At 36.4% G+C, this 16,300-nt stretch overlaps 1 protein-coding gene across 1 annotated transcript; it reads right to left on the bottom strand.

The window, feature by feature from the left end:
- Positions 1-1,396: 1,396 nt before the first annotated feature.
- Positions 1,397-6,204, bottom strand: FBL17 (RNI-like superfamily protein). Its single transcript, XM_022042348.2, has 11 exons — positions 5,420-6,204; positions 4,787-4,888; positions 4,338-4,482; positions 4,056-4,240; positions 3,742-3,846; positions 3,542-3,639; positions 3,211-3,431; positions 3,064-3,130; positions 2,878-2,963; positions 1,929-2,027; positions 1,397-1,651 (listed from the first exon to the last, which is right to left on the bottom strand). Exons 1-11 carry the CDS (start codon positions 6,022-6,024, stop codon positions 1,586-1,588), a joined length of 1,779 nt encoding a protein of 592 aa, XP_021898040.1. The 5' UTR covers positions 6,025-6,204; the 3' UTR covers positions 1,397-1,585.
- Between the last annotated feature and the right edge of the window lie 10,096 nt (positions 6,205-16,300).

Here is a 16,300-nt window from a genome sequence, read left to right on the forward strand (position 1 = left end):
ATTTTGAAATTGAGTTTTTACCATTCTTATGTTATATTAATTATAGAATGTGTGATTTTCGTTTCATATCTTATCTCGATAAATAGACAATCTTCAAGTATCTGGTAAAGAAACATCTTCTCTTTACTTATTTATTTTGTGTTGAGAGCTTATATATAATAATCAGAAATGCTAAATAAGAATATGATCTATGATATGAAAATCTATGGCATACCTATATCCATTTCACAACTATTCCATACAAATGACAGCCTCATCTTTCTTATTCGTGATATTTGAAGATTATGCTTAAATATCGGGTCAAGCAATCAACTTATAAAAGCACGTGGAAAGTACTTGAAAAGTACCTAGGATTTCTTACGATGATTGGGAGATTGCTAAAGAACCATTTAAACTTTTTAATAAATAGATGGGTAAAGAGAGTACAAGATTAAAAATTGAGCAAATTATCTAGAACTCGTAGAGAAATCATGCTAAAAACAATGGTCAAAACAATTTCAACCTACATAAAGATTATCTTTCGACTTCTTTAAAATATTATAATCAGAGAGAGTCAATGATTTTTAATTTTAATTATGATAAAAGGAGATAATCAATCAATATATCAACTAAACTTGTCTATAATATACGCAGAAAAATCAAGTAGGATGAACTTTCAGGACTTCTAGAGTTCTAATAAGGCAATAAGAAGAATTGCTATCATTTGTTAAAATCGAACAATGAAGGTGTCTTTGGCGAGGATGAATAAGGATTTCTGCTCCTAATTGAGATTATGAAGCACAAGTATTCACATATAAGATAAAACTTATTCTATCAATAGGTATTCACACCCTCATTTAGAATGAAGACTCAAAAATTTATGCATACTCCAAGTAATAATTCTAGTCCAATTCCGATCTAATCTAAACAGATTGATATTTTTTTAATATGAAAAATGAAAATAACATATAATAATATACATGTATATTATATACATTGAGTAAATAACATATTAAATATATAAGCAATATATTTAAGAAAATTAAAATTTCTAATTACATTTCGATCAATTTCAGCCAAAAACAAACTAAACAAAAAAATTTCAATTCGATCCAATCGAGATTGGAGTATATCAGTACAATCTTCAGTTTTGATCCATTTCAATCTGATTCCAAACCATTACTCATCACTAGATTCTGTTTATCTCTCTCTTTCTAGAGATCATTAGTTTGATATGTAACCCCACCCCAAATGAGGCAAGGCAACTACTAGTGAAGGATAACTCATAACTGGGGGATGCAGAAAGAAAACCAACCCCAAAATCATCTTCATATATAATTATTTCAACTAAGAAAATAAAAATCAAGGTAAAGAAGCACAAATTCCATATAAATTTATGTTTTTTAAGATGAGAAACTGAAAAACTTAACAAATTGTCATAGGCCCTTTAAAATTCCAATTTTGGAACTGGAAACAATTGAATTGGTACTTCAAAAAAATTGTACATAGGAAGGGGGTTTCAATTATTATAACGATGATGATTACATGAAATTTTATTTGCATTTTATGAGCTCTAAGAATGCTGTCTGCATAAAATTTGTTAAAATTACCCAACTACCACATTGCACTCCACTACTTTTCTTCCAACTCTAGCCTTATCATCATCTGCTGCCTGCAAAAACCCCACAAATGCCTAAGATTTTTCTGTTCAGATCTTTATCCTATTAAGAGTTGCAAAAAGTTGCAGGTAAAACAGTTTTTAGTTTCCTGGAAAGCATGGTAAACCATTTCACCTCTTATACAAACAATGCATTCATTTCCATAACTATTTTACTCGAGCATAAAACATTTTCATTCCATTCCATATCATTTTCTCAATTAGCCAGCCTTCTAGCTCTGACTCCGAAACAAAGTCAAAATCTTTTGCAATTATGATCTTTTAACCTTACCTGATGATGTAGAAAATGTGGCACCCGAACTCTCTTTGAGCCATCAGATAAACGTTTAAATGGATAATGATTGTCCGCACCAGTCTCTTTGTCATTGACCTGCCCATGCCAGCAAAATTCAGTAAAGATGGAAGGTTAGGAACATTTCCGGAAAAACTTTGAACACTACAGACTGAATGAGAAAATAAGTTAAACAATATTTTATTTTGCTGCTTGCACTACACTCCATAAGGCAGAACATTATTGATACCAATTAAGAAATAACACTTGAGCAAGATTTTCAGGCTTACAAAACATTTTATATATGCAACATGAGTGTGGATCACATACCATATGGCGTATTTTAAAACAAGAGAATCATTCATTTACAAATTACAGAATCTATGAAACCATGAATCTATGAGCTTCTAGACCAAGTCCCAAGCAGCTTTTATATTGCTCTAACGAAGATCAAAAGCTTCTCTTAAAGAAATAAAAGGAAGAAATGCAATTAAATAGAATGTCAATGCTAGATTATGATAGAGATGCTCATGAAGAGGAAATGCCAATAGAATCTCAATGCAAAATTATGTTGGAGATGCTTTCCCGAATTAGATGCAGAAATGCTTTTCATGATCATCGAAAGAAAAATGCTATAAGTTTTGAACTCGCACATTACTTCTGCAAAAACTTATCCATCCTTCAAGAACTGACTTTTCAAAAGATAAAAAGTGCTCAAAAATAATAGTCTATCAGTTAAACATTAGTACTTACAACTAATGTTTCAAAATTAAGCTAACAAGAAACTAACTGTTCTTCGTTATAACAAATACACCACAAATACTCTTATTTTCTCAACTTTTGTTTCCTCATATTTCATTTTCAAAATAATAAAGACTCTAGACAGCAGTATTTCATGTTTTTAGCTCCTAAATACATGTTAATAAAAATCTAAGAGATGAAAATTTACCTGGCTCTTGATGGCTCCAACCAACAACTCAGGACATCCGGATGCATGCACACTTTCCAAGTTTGGACACTGGAGTAGCAGTCTCTCTATATACACAGTAAAAAAAAGTTCAAAAAAAACTTGGTAACTTAGCACCAGATTGGCATGCTCATTATTGCAACTTGAAACAAAATTCAATAGTCGTACCAGGATGCAAATTTGTACATGAGTTAAGATTCAGGTCATTGAGTTCTGGGCAGTTCAAATATAGAGCCTGCATCCAAGCTTACAAATAAGAAAAAGACATCGCAAAAATACAGAACCCAGGTTAAGTTATATATTAAAGAATCTCACATCTAAACCACAACAACCCCACAAACTGAGCTTTTTTAACCGGCTATGTTTGATGATCAGCTTCTGATATATAAGATGCAATTTGCTGTTAAATGCTTTTTGTAACTCAGACTCACTACTTTCATCTGGTACTACACTTTGTAAATTGGGATCCGATATGGTCATGCCACAGTCCATGAGCTCAAGAAGAGGTAGTTGAGCAGCAGCAAATTGAATGCCGCCTGAGTGATGAAAATAGGGGAGTTAACAAGCATAAACCACAAAACCACAAATATAATCTAGAAAGAATTAAAGATCAGCATGCATGTAAGTTAAAGGACTTGGAGTATACTTGAGGTGATGTTAGGACAAAGAGCAAGGAGAAGTCTTGATAATGTAGCAGGAAAAACATTGCAGATCATTCCAATGCCACTGTCACTGATGCTAGACCTAAATGAAAGTGTCTTGTCAAACGTGCTCTTAGAGACATTCAAAACAGAACAACCATCTTACTGAATAGTTAACTATAGATGAAAATGGGCAAAAACTTACCCACTTAGATCAAGCAACTCCAAGTTTGAATAACTTGAGGAAATGGCAGCAACAGATGCATCAGTGATTTCGGATCCAAGAACTAGAGAAAGCATTCGCAACCCCCTGGTTAACCAGACAGTTGGGATCAGACATTTCTAACAAAATAATCCATTGCTTAAATGCAAGTCTTCCTAAAATTCTACACATGAAGTTTTCAAGACGACTGAACAAAGCTACTGCAATCATCCTCCCCTTCATATGATGTAAGCAAATTAATGAATTCGAACAACTCTTAGACAGTAAAACTAGCAAGACGAGGATGGAGACCAAACCTCAAGTTCGCATCTGTAAGTGCTAGCACAGAAGCATGAGAAAGCCTGACTGATGCAATGTGAATGTTTTTCAATCTCGGGCAATTCCTCCCCAAGCCTTCAACCATTGTGGTAAGATCGGTAGTATCATTCTCTTGGCAAGAAAAATCTAGGGATACCTCTTTCAGATTGGGACAGTTCAAAACCTGGAAAAACCAGCACACAAATAAAAACAGTCACTTAGTACGGGCAAAACCAGGAAAGTAAAAGGGGAGATGGAGTAAAGGATATAAACATAACTACCATCTTAGAGAGTGAGGACAGATCTGAAAGCCAAAGGATAGAAAGGCTTGATGAACAGAGGACAAGAGCTCCTAAATTGGAGCACCCTTCCATCTTAAGGCTTGTAAGACAGCGTTTGTCAGCAACAAAACGACCCAATTCATCCCTACATGCAAATTACAAAAAATACCAAATTAATAATCCTACAAAAAGAATGCCAGAAAAGTACAATGATAGCAAACCATCATTATAATTCTTAACAAGCCAACGATTAGTCAAAAGTCATTATAATTCCCTGCAGAAACTAAGTCAATGGGCATGCAAGAGAATCTAGTAGCAGGATATCAAAAAATAATGTAGGAACAACAGAAACCCAACAATCAGAAAAGTTACATTACTTCAGATTTAGAAAGAACAAGTTTTTTTATGATAAACAAAACAAAATTGAAAAGAGAAATAAGGAATCATACCCAGTAATCCTATTAATTGCGGTATCAGAAGCAGTTATCTCCATACACTCCAGGTTAGGACATGAGAACGCAATACAAGCTAACATCGTTGCATCCAAATCACTGCAAAACAACCAGAGTGAAATTTCAAGATATAAGATGAATATTCCACTGTTGCTCAACAGATAAAAGTAATCTAGTACCCGTTTACCGATATGATGCTTAAACCTTCAACCAAACAAAAGGCAGGCATTTTGATTAAATAGGTGAAAATTTCCAAAATCTCAACCTGAAATCCTTTTACAATAAGTTGAGTCCTAATCACAGCGCATATTATCCAGATTGCAGGAAAAATAAGATGATAGATGTTTCTTCCAATCGTAGGTTAAACTGAGCCAGATTATATACTGGATTAATGTTTGCAGATCAAACCATCCTACGTGAATCTCTTATTCTATCTTGATGGATTAAATCATATTTCACTTTTCATATCGGAATCGTGTTCAACATTCAGTCGATGTTTTCAGAGGATGCACATTTTGTTGATTGATAACCCTAAACTCTAATCTCCAAAATGCGTCGATCCAAGCAATTAGATCCTAGATCTGATAGACCGACAAACGGAAAATTTCCGATCAAAATCAGAACCCTAACCTTTCCATCCTAAGAGAAAGCCTGACAAGCCCAGGGCACTTCTGCAACAGCGATCCAACGAACCCAATCTGAGCTCTAACCGGCACCCTAAGCCGGAGCTCCTCAGCTGCCCTCCACAGCTTTCTAGTTGTATCCCTCCACCCCTTACATACCCTCGCCGCCGCCAGAATCCCCGCCGGCGGTAGTCTCCTAAGCACCTCCCACAAGCACACCGGCGGCAACCCCCCGTAGAAGCTCCCCTGATCTACATCCGGATCGGGCAATTCATTGTCGGATTCGGGTTCAATCGAGTCGCAGCGAATGTCGATATCATCGAAGGAGAGCGCGCGGCGGAGGTGAGAGTATGGCTGGCGTGGAGGCAAGGTGGTTGTCCGAATGGCGGAAAGAGAAGAAGGTACAGAAGCAGCGGATGAATCGGAAGGGGAGGGAGTGGCGTTGGCGGCGGTAGTAGGAGGAAGATGACATGAATGGCCCTTCTTGGGGAGACCACATCGGCCGCAGTTGTAGCTGCCGCGCTGCTTCTTGGCCGGCTTCAGATCAGAATCAGATGAGATTGCAGAACCGGCGGAGATAGAAGCTGGAATGTGTGGCTTGGGATGCTGCATCGTCGGAGATGAAGAGAAATGAGATGAAATGGAGCGGAGAAAGAAAGGAGCAAGAGTTCAGAGAATCAGAGAGAGAGAGAGAGAGAGTAGGAGGAGATAAAGGTGGGGGAGGAGGAGGGTTTTGACATGGAGGCGCGGGAGAATATGGAAGTTTTGGCGCCATTAATTCGAAAGAGAAGCTGGAAAATGGAAATTTTGGAGGGGAGGAGCGTGGGTTTTTCTTTTTTATTTTTTATTTTTTATTTTACGATATTCAATTACCATTATGACCTTTGTTTGGTAGGTTGATTAAAAAATAATTAATTAATTAATAATTATACCGATTTTCATTCAACGGTCATTTATATTTACGGGAAATTAATTTAATTATTTTTTAATACAATTTTGTTATATATTACGTATTAAAAAATAAAATAAATAAATATTTCCTTACTTATAGAGATTTTATAATTATTTATTATTTAATTGAAATTTCGAAATTATTTTAATTTGAAAATCCAACATAATTGAGGTTCTGAATTCATTTAATCATATTAATTTATTTAAACCATATTATGTTCGCTAATCCAACCATACTTAATTTAATTTAATCATATTAATCTCATTTAATTGTCATTAACACTCAATGCTCGTGACAAAAACTACTTAATTTTAGTATAAATAAAATAAGATTTCTTATATTAAATAATTAATTGTATTAAACATATTTATGCTAAATAATTATCTTACTATATATATAAGTTTATTTATATTCATGTATTTACTGTTTCCTAAATTGACTTATACCAAACATTTAGACTAAATAATAACTTACTATATAAGTTTATCTATGTGCATGTATATATATGTTTCCTTAATTAGTTATACATAAAATTTCCTAATAAATTTTTAAAATACATCCAAATAAATTTATACTTTAATTAAGTACAAGAGTATATTATTGTGAGCATGCACAAGTACCTAATCTACTTATATATTAATTATATCTACAATTCTTATTAACTATTTGATGTGCACTTTTCTCTACGACTAATGCATCTCTATTTTCGTTATTCTACTTTTCGATTTGTCTTTATCGCGACTAATTGAGACACACATTTAAGTCCATCGTCTTTTGGTTAAGCTATATAAAGCCTAGTATATTATATGTAAACTTATAAACTTTATTATGATCTACATGATAAATTTTTACTACTGTGTCATGCATTTTTATTTGTCAAAGCTCTGACGTATTTGTTCTAATACGTGACATTACTCAATTGAACTTACAGAAAAGTCTAAACTCTATGTAAAGTCTATATTATAGCCACGAGTATAAATATAATTTACTTTTTTCATTTTATGATGCTAGTTTAAGAATTATATATAATATATTTTGAATCTTTTTGACATACGTTCATTATATTTTACTCTTTTAATATTTATTACATGTTTATAATTTTTTTCTCTAAATCATCCGTCAGTGATAAAAGCATACCACCGTTAATAATTCTATATATAAATCAATAGTAGATTTTAATCTCTCCCGATTAAAGGGGCCATGATATATTATTAGCAAACCCAAAAGTCCCCACAATATTAAAGCATTGTGAAAAAACCCTTAACGCACTCTTAACACGACTACCTATTTTGAGAATTTAGGAACCGTAGCTCAAATTTTGTCAAAAACAATCATTGGTTATGTAACGGCCCTGGAAATTAAAAAGAAATATATATATATTTATTCTAATTATGAAAGTGAAATAAAATAGATTATGATTAACATCCTTTATACAATAACCAAAACGAATTAAACGTATGAACGAATAAACTAACTTAAAGGAAATACTATGAATGAATGCTATAATAAAAACTAATAAATTATTTGGCTTCTACTCGCCGTCTTCTTGCAGAACGGGCTTGAGAACCAAGTCCTCCTTATCTAAAATGGTCAAGTAATGAATGAGCTACGTTAATCCAGTAAAGACATCACACTATTTCACTGTCACAGAAGTAAAGGTTGATATAAAACAAAAAAGATCAATTGAGCATAATTTATAACAAACTCATTTATCAATAATAAAAATTTTTACTGTCTGCTTACCTCGGTGAGATTCATGAAAACAACTTATGAGAAACAATAACATCATAAACATCATAAACTCATGCACACTCTGTAATATAACGCATATCATACTTTTGTATTTCAATCATCAGGCAACAACTTTCCCATTTTATCAGCCTACTAGTATTCATGGAGATCCATAGGGGGTCCCCGCTACACATGAATCATTCACATTAATAACTTAATTCCAGGGCCGTCCAAAATCATAAACCTCAATATCCCGTCCGGTATAAGGGTGAAATGGGCCATCCCCATACCACATCCGGTATGGGCGCCAAAACACATAAAGTCTCCATACCCCGTCCGATATGAGAGACCACGTTCCCGGTAGGGTTTCTTATGGACCCGGTCCGTCCACCATCTCCCATAATATCTAGTTAGGCTGTCGATATTATCCATTTATCAGTTCGCATACATTTTTTCATTTTTTTTAGTCTCAATTATCTAATCAAACATAAATACGTAAACCAGTAATGAACACCAAATGAGACAATACAACATCGGGTTCACAATAATTCAAATCATAATAAATTAAACAGTGATTCATGCATACGAAATCACAAAATAAATAATTAAATACTACACTGCATTTAAACTGTAAAATACATCCAACAGGAACAGACAAAAAATACATCAAGTTCGGGCTCCATTAACAACCTTAATTAATTATACATAACTGTTGATTCATAAAATATCTTTTTATCATTTATTAAACTTTAATACCGTGCTAGGAAATAGGGGGAGAGATCCTTACTTATTTCGGAATATGAAATTAGATTCTCACTACGCCTACGGGCAGTTTTTAGATTCCCTGAATTTTTTATCGGAAACTGAAACACACTTCCGGTACCTGCACATATCCCCAAAAAATCCCAAATCAAATCCAAAGCCCTTTCGGCCAATTTTGGAATTCCAACACGGCGGCTCCGTCGTGCTCCGGCGACGGCGCCGCTACCCACGGCGGCGATCCGCCTCGGGTTGGCAGTTTCTGGCCAAATTCGGCCAAACTTGCATTGGTTCCTATGATAAAACACCCCTAGAGCCCTCGGTGGGCCAAAAAAATCCAAAAAATTGAGACTTATCGATGGTGAAGCTCTCGGGTGCGGCGGCTCCTCCGGCACAAGTTGCAATTTGTTGTTTTGCTCCGGTCAACCTGTAGAGAAAAGGACGGTGATCACAGTGGTGTAAAAATTATATTGAATGGGAATTGGGAAGGGCCTCATCGGAGGCAAAAACCAAGGAAACCCGCGGCGGCGCCGCTGGTCTTCGGCGGTATTTTCTGGCCAATTGGTTGGTGGTTTGGCTCCGATTTGGCCGTAGGGAGGTTCAACATCAAAAAATGAGCCAAGGGGAGAAATTTTACCTCGTTTGGCGGCCAAAAAATTCTCCGGTGCGGCGGCGGGTGGCGGCGGCCGGTTCCTTCAGTGGCTGGGTCGTCTTCTCCGGCGAGAGTTCTGGCGGCTAGGGTTTGGGATTGGGTGTGGATGCGATTATTTATAACCTTCCCCTTTTAATATGAGCTGTCCATCATGATTTAATATGCGCCGTCCAATCGCGATTAAATTGAAAATAAATCTGTACCGTCCATCGCGATGCGATCTAGGTCGTCCGTGCGCGCGATAACAGATCTGGACCGTTCGATCGCGCGCACGCGGATCGCCCACGTGGCTTCGTCCCGCGTGGCTCCCCGAGTCAGTATCTCTGCCACGCGACATGTCCTGGTTGGCTGGGGCTGTTGACCGGGCGGCTGATGTGACACTATTTTTTTTAAATTACGTTTTAACCTATAGTTTTTTATTTTCTTTTCAAAAACACCCCCAGAATCCAAAATTTCACTCATTTTTCCCAAAATCAATTTCAATTAAATCCCAAAAATAATTTTACCCTATTTTATTATTATTATTATTTGTATTTCTATTAAATTAAATTAAAACCTTATAAATTAATTATTAAATATAATAAAATCAAACAAAAATTCCAATAAAAATTAAAATACAATAAAAATAAGATAAAAGAAAAGTTTTGGGTGTTACAAGTTACCCTAGACAAAAATAAATATAGTAATGACTAAACTCGTTTTATGATGCATATCATAAGCTAATTTTGAGCAGATATTGCGGTTTTATTTTAAATAAATTATTACATAAATTATTAAAAAATGATAATATAAAACTTTATTACTAGATTTTGATCCGTTAAAATATAGTTCAATCAATGTTTAGAGCAAACTAAATATTGATGTAATTAGGTGTAACACCCAATAGTTTCTTTTATTTTTATTTCTTTTTTATATATAGCTATTTATTTATTTTATTTTAATTTAATAAAAAAGAGGTAAAAATTTGTTAAGGATTAAATTGAAAATAATTTTGAGAAAATGGGTGAAAATTTAGATTCTGCAGATATTTTTGAAAAAAAAATCGAAAATCGGGGGTCAAAATATAATTTAAAAAAATTATGCAATGTCAAATGCCCGGTCAGCAATCCCGACCAACCAGGACGCGCCAGGTGGCAGGGACGCTGACGCGGGAGGGGAGCCACGTGGACGATCCGCGTGCGCGCGATCGAACGGCTGAGGTCCATTCTCGCGCGCACGGACGGTTCATATTGAATCGCGCATGGACGGACCAGATTGAATCGCAATGGATAGTTCAGATTCACTCTCTATTTAATTGCGATCAGACGGTCAAAATAAAAAATGATAGACAGCCCAGATCAAAAGTGGATGAGTATAAATAACCACATCCGTATCAAAATGCTACCCCTAGCCGCCAAAACCTCTCGCCGGAGAAGATAGCCCAGCTGCCGGGCAACTGATCGCCGCCACCCGCCACCCCACCGGAGCAATTTTTGACTGACAAACGAGGTAAAAATTTCACCATTTAATCATAATTTAATTTTAAATACACCCATGACTAAATTGGAGCAAAATGACCGGTCAATTGGCCGAAAAACGCTGGTAGAGCTTAGCGGCGGCACTGCGGGGTATTTCGAAAAACGCTTCCGATGAGGCCCTTCCCGACTCCTGTTCGATGTAATTTTTTCACTGTTGTGATCACTATTTCCTTCTCTACAGGTTGAACGGAGCAAAACGCCCAACCGCAACATGAGCTGGAGGAGCCGCCACATCAGAGAGCCCCGCCGTCGGTGACTTTCGATTTTCTACATTTTTCGGCCAACTGAGGGCCCTAAGTATGTTTGCTCGCCACAACTGATGCAAATTTGGCTGAATTTGGCCAAAAACAACCAACCCGAGACGGATCCCCGTCGTTGGAGCACGGTGGAGCCGCCGTGCCGGATTTCTGAAATTGGCTGAATAAGCCCTGAGACTGATTTTTGGATTTATTTGGAACATTTGTAGGTACCGTAAGCGCATTTCAGTTTCCGAAGAAAAATTCAAGAAACCCAATGATCGTCCGTAGGTGCAATAAACCATTTAACTTTTTGGTGTCAAATCAAATAAGGATCTCTCACCCTATTTTCTATCATGGAATTGAAGTTTGAATAAATAATAATACGGTATTTTGTAAAAATTAAATAAATGTGTATAATTAATTTCTTATTGCTAATGGAGCCCGAACCGGACACTGTTTTCTGTTGATTTTTTATTTATTGATTTTGCAGTCTAAAAGTATGATGGTTTCTGATTTTTCTATTTTATGGTTTAAATGCATGTATTATTGTCTTAGTTGACCACTATTTGATTTTGGGATCTATGATATGATTGTATTACCGGATGTATATTTATTTGTTTATGTAATTATGTTTGATTTGGTAACGGAGACTAAGGAAAAATAGGAAAGGAGTGTGATCTGATAAACAGATAAGATGACAGCCTCACTAGATATTATGGGAGATGGTGGACGGACCGAGTTCATAGAGAACTCTACTATGAACGTTGTCTCATACCAGATGGAGTATGAAAACTTTGTCATTCGGCGTTTATACCGAACGGGGTATAAAAATGACCCGCTTCACTCTCATACCGAACGGGATATTGAGCTTTAATGTCTTGGCGCTCATACCGGACGAGGTATGGGGACGACTTTATAATTAAGATTGTTAATGAAAAAGGTTCATGTGTAGCGGATATACCCCTATGGATCCCCATGGATACTAGTGGGTTGGTGAAACGAGAAACGGTTATGATTTAGTTATTGTTAATGAATATGAATTTATGATATGTTATATGTTACTGATTATGCATGAAGTTATGATATGTATGATGTTATTATCTTTATAAGTTGTATTCATAAATTTTACAATGATAAGTAAATGATAAATAATTTTATTTTTAATAAATGTGTTGGTTTAAATTTAGTGCTCCATTAGTTGTTTTAATTTTCTACCAACCTTTACTTCTGTGCCGGTGATATAGTGTGATGTCCTTATTGGGCTAGTGTAGCTCACCCCTTATTTAACCATTTCAAATCAAGAGAACTTGGTTCCCGAGCCCGATCTGCAAGAAGATTGCGAGTAGATGCTAGATACTTTATATTTTTTTTTACTTTTCTCATTTATCGTGTTTCTTTCAAAGATTTCATTCCGTGATATTTGTTCAGTACTTTTAAGTTATTGTATAAGGGATGTAAACCTTAACATTTTATTTCGCTTACGCACTTAAATTATTATATATTTCCTTTTGGATTTCCGGGGTCGTTAAAATTCAATTAAGAATCAAAATATAATTCACTTCTATACACAATTCAACTTACCTAATTCTATTTAAGTTTGTATAAGATCCAGTATATTAATCCCAATTAGACAAGTAATATTCTAAGTTATGGTTGAACATGCAAGTTCATCTCTTTCACACCTCTAAAAATAAGATGTTTCATTGAAGCTTCCACGAGTTCTTAAAACGTAAAAAAATAAAAAATAAAAAAAGCAAGGCATTAGTCAATTCAAATATTACGTTAAATATATTAATAGATGCATAAATTTTAAAGTTCAGTTCAATTAAATGTTTCATGTTTTATTTTGAGCAATTAAGTTCACAAAAATTTTCACTATGTGATATTACGTGTTTATACTCTCGCTTCAACTTACATTATTAATTTAGTGATATTTCATTCAAAATTTATCTCAATATATCATATGACCCATAACATATATTAAATAATTATAAAAATAAATGTTTTTTATTAATAAAACTAAAAATATTACAAAGTTATCAAAAAGTTAATAAATTTGCATACTATGTATTTAAAAGTGACATTATCTACGAGTGTAGGAAAATGTTATGCCAATTTAATATTTATTAAGGCCATTAAACGTTATAAAATTATATTAGTAATATTTCACTCGTTATTTTTGTAAAAAGAGTAATTCAATATTCATCAAATCTTAGAGAATTATAAGGCAATATATAATTTGTTTATAAAATACATTCATGCTTATCGGATTCAGAGAATTTGTCCATAGTGATTATCGATGATTAATCTTCATGTATGGACCGGTCATTCGATGAACATGTGCTTAACGAACCTGGTGATGGGCTACTTGTTTTACATTATAACCATTTTGCGAGGTATATGAGCAAAATGAATTGGTGTTTAATAAGAAACTAGTGGATGCTACCTCTTCGTAATGCAATTGGAATTCCAAGCCGAAACTAATAAATCGGGGACAAAATTCTCTCTTTGCCAACAACGTTAATCGTGAGTAAGACATTTGTTATAAAGAGATAATGATTTTTTGTAGTAAAATCAAGTATTATAATCATATCACGACCAGTTTATAATACATATAAAAAGTAACGAGAGTTACGAGCTCTGCATCATATTTGAAGTTTGAACTTGATATACTATGTTTAACAAATACGTAGCACCCGGAAAGGAGGAGGAAAAAAAAAAAAGCCACGTCAACAGGCCCGGTCAGCAGTCCCGGCCAACCAGGACCTGTCACGTGGCAATACCACGTCGTTCCAAAAAGGGCCACATTGGCGATCCGCGTGGGCGCGATCGGACGGCCCAGATCAAGCGGGCGATCAGACGGCCCAGATTTAATCGCACGGACGGCCCAGATTAAAACAAAATGGACGGCTGAGATCAAAGGGCAAGGGGTTATAAATAGAACCCCCACACCAGACCACAAACCCTAGCCGCCTGCCGCTCGCCGGAGAAGACGAACCAGAAGCCGACCGCCGCCACCCGCCGCCGCACCGGAGGAACTTCTGACCGCCGATCGAGGTAAATTTCGTACCCCCGACTCGTTTTTCCACGCTGATTCCTCCTGTGGCCAAATCGGAGCTAAAATCTCGGCCAAACGGCCGGAATACACGGCCGAAGCCCAGCGGCACCGCCGCACCCCTTCTCGGTTTTTGCCTCCGATGAGGCCCTTCCCGGCCTCCGTTTGATGCAATTTTTATATCACCGTGATCACCATTCTTTTCTCTACAGGTTGACCGGAGCCGAATCACCAAAACACGAACCTCGCCGGAGAGCCGCCGCACCCGAGAGCGCCGCCGCCGGTAAGCTCCGTTTTTCCGTGATTTTTTGGCCCCCCGAGGGCCCTAGGGTTGTTTTCTCACAGGGACCGATGCGAGTGTGGCCGAATTCGGCCGAAAACAGCCAACCCGAGGCGACTCGCCGCCGCTAGCGGCGGCGCCGTCGCCGGAGCACGGCGGAGCCGCCGTGCCGGAGTTGCGATTTGGGCCGATTGAGGCCCTGGGCCTAATTTGGGTTTTTTTTGGAACACGTACAGGTACCAGTAGTGCGTTTCAGTTCCCCGGGAAAAATTCAGGGAAAATTAGGGACAGCTTGTAGGCGCACTGTGAAGCCGTGTTCGGACCCCGAAACGAGTAAGGACCCCTCACCCTATTTTCCTATCACGGTATTAAAGTTCAAAATGATAAAATGGTATTTCTTGAATTAACGAATGTGTGAAATTGCTTAAGGTGGCTAATGGAGCCCGAGTCTAGTGTGATTGGTGATTTACTGTTATTTGACCTGTTTACAGCTTTAAATGCAAAATGAGGTTTGATGTGTTCATTTTACAGATTTGTGTGCATATACTACGTTTTTATTAATTATGGATTGAATGACTGAAAAACTGATACTGTATGTTGTCTGTTTGGCATGAATTACGATTTGCTTGTTTAAATGTGAATTGATGATGCTGACTGAGGAAAAGAAAAATGAAAGATTGTGTAGACTGATAATTGTATTATGGGGGTCAGCCTAACTAGATATCCTGGGAGATGGTGGACGGACCGGGTCCGTAGGGAACCCTACCGGAATTGTGGTCTCACATGCCGGACGGGGTATGGAGATCTTATGGTTTTGGCGCCCATACCGGACGGGGTATGGGGACGGCCCGTTTCACCCTCATACCGGACGGGGTATTGAGGTTTATGGTTTTGGCGCCCATACCGGACGGGGTATGGGGACGGTCCTGGAAACTGATTATGAATGTTAAAGGTTAATGGGTAGCGGGACCCCTATGGACCCCCACGGATACTAGTAGGCTGGTAAATGAGAAAAAGATATGTTGTACAATGATTGAATTACAAGAGGCGTGATAAGTGTTATGTTTTACAGCTTATATTATTCCATGATTATGATAATGTTATTGTTTTTCTTATATTGTTTTCATAAATTCCACCGAGGTAAGTGGATGGTAAAGGTTTTTATGTTAATAAGCAAGTTTATTGTAAATTATGCTCCATTGGTCTTTTTGTGTTTTCTACCCACCTTTACCTCCGTGACGGTGAGATATCGTGATGTTCTTACTGGGTTAGTGTAGCTCACTCCTTATTTAACCATTTCAGATCAGGAAGACATGGTTCCCGAGCCCGTTCCGCAGGAGGACGACGAAAGGGATGCCTAGAGACTCTGTAGTCATACTCATAGCTTTGTTTTCGAGTTTCTCTTTTAGTTAGTTTAACCTTTTATAATTTAAGTACGTTTTTTGTTTTCGTGTAAGGGATGTTAACTAAAATTTTGATCTCGCTTCCGCATTTGATATATTTAAATACTCATTTCATTTTAATATTTCCGGGGCCGTTACAAAATATGTATCTACTATTATCTTATGAGAGTTGAATAACAGGCTCGGCCAATTACATACATGGACTTAAAATATTAATCAAATTAAATTTAATAAAAAATTTTGAAGATGGAAATAATTATTTATCCATTAATGAGTAATTAATCTTTTTATTTAATAATT

Source organism: Carica papaya, chromosome 3, assembly GCF_054855325.1.
Source record: "Carica papaya isolate Zhongbai chromosome 3, ASM5485532v1, whole genome shotgun sequence".
Taxonomy (NCBI): domain Eukaryota; kingdom Viridiplantae; phylum Streptophyta; class Magnoliopsida; order Brassicales; family Caricaceae; genus Carica; species Carica papaya.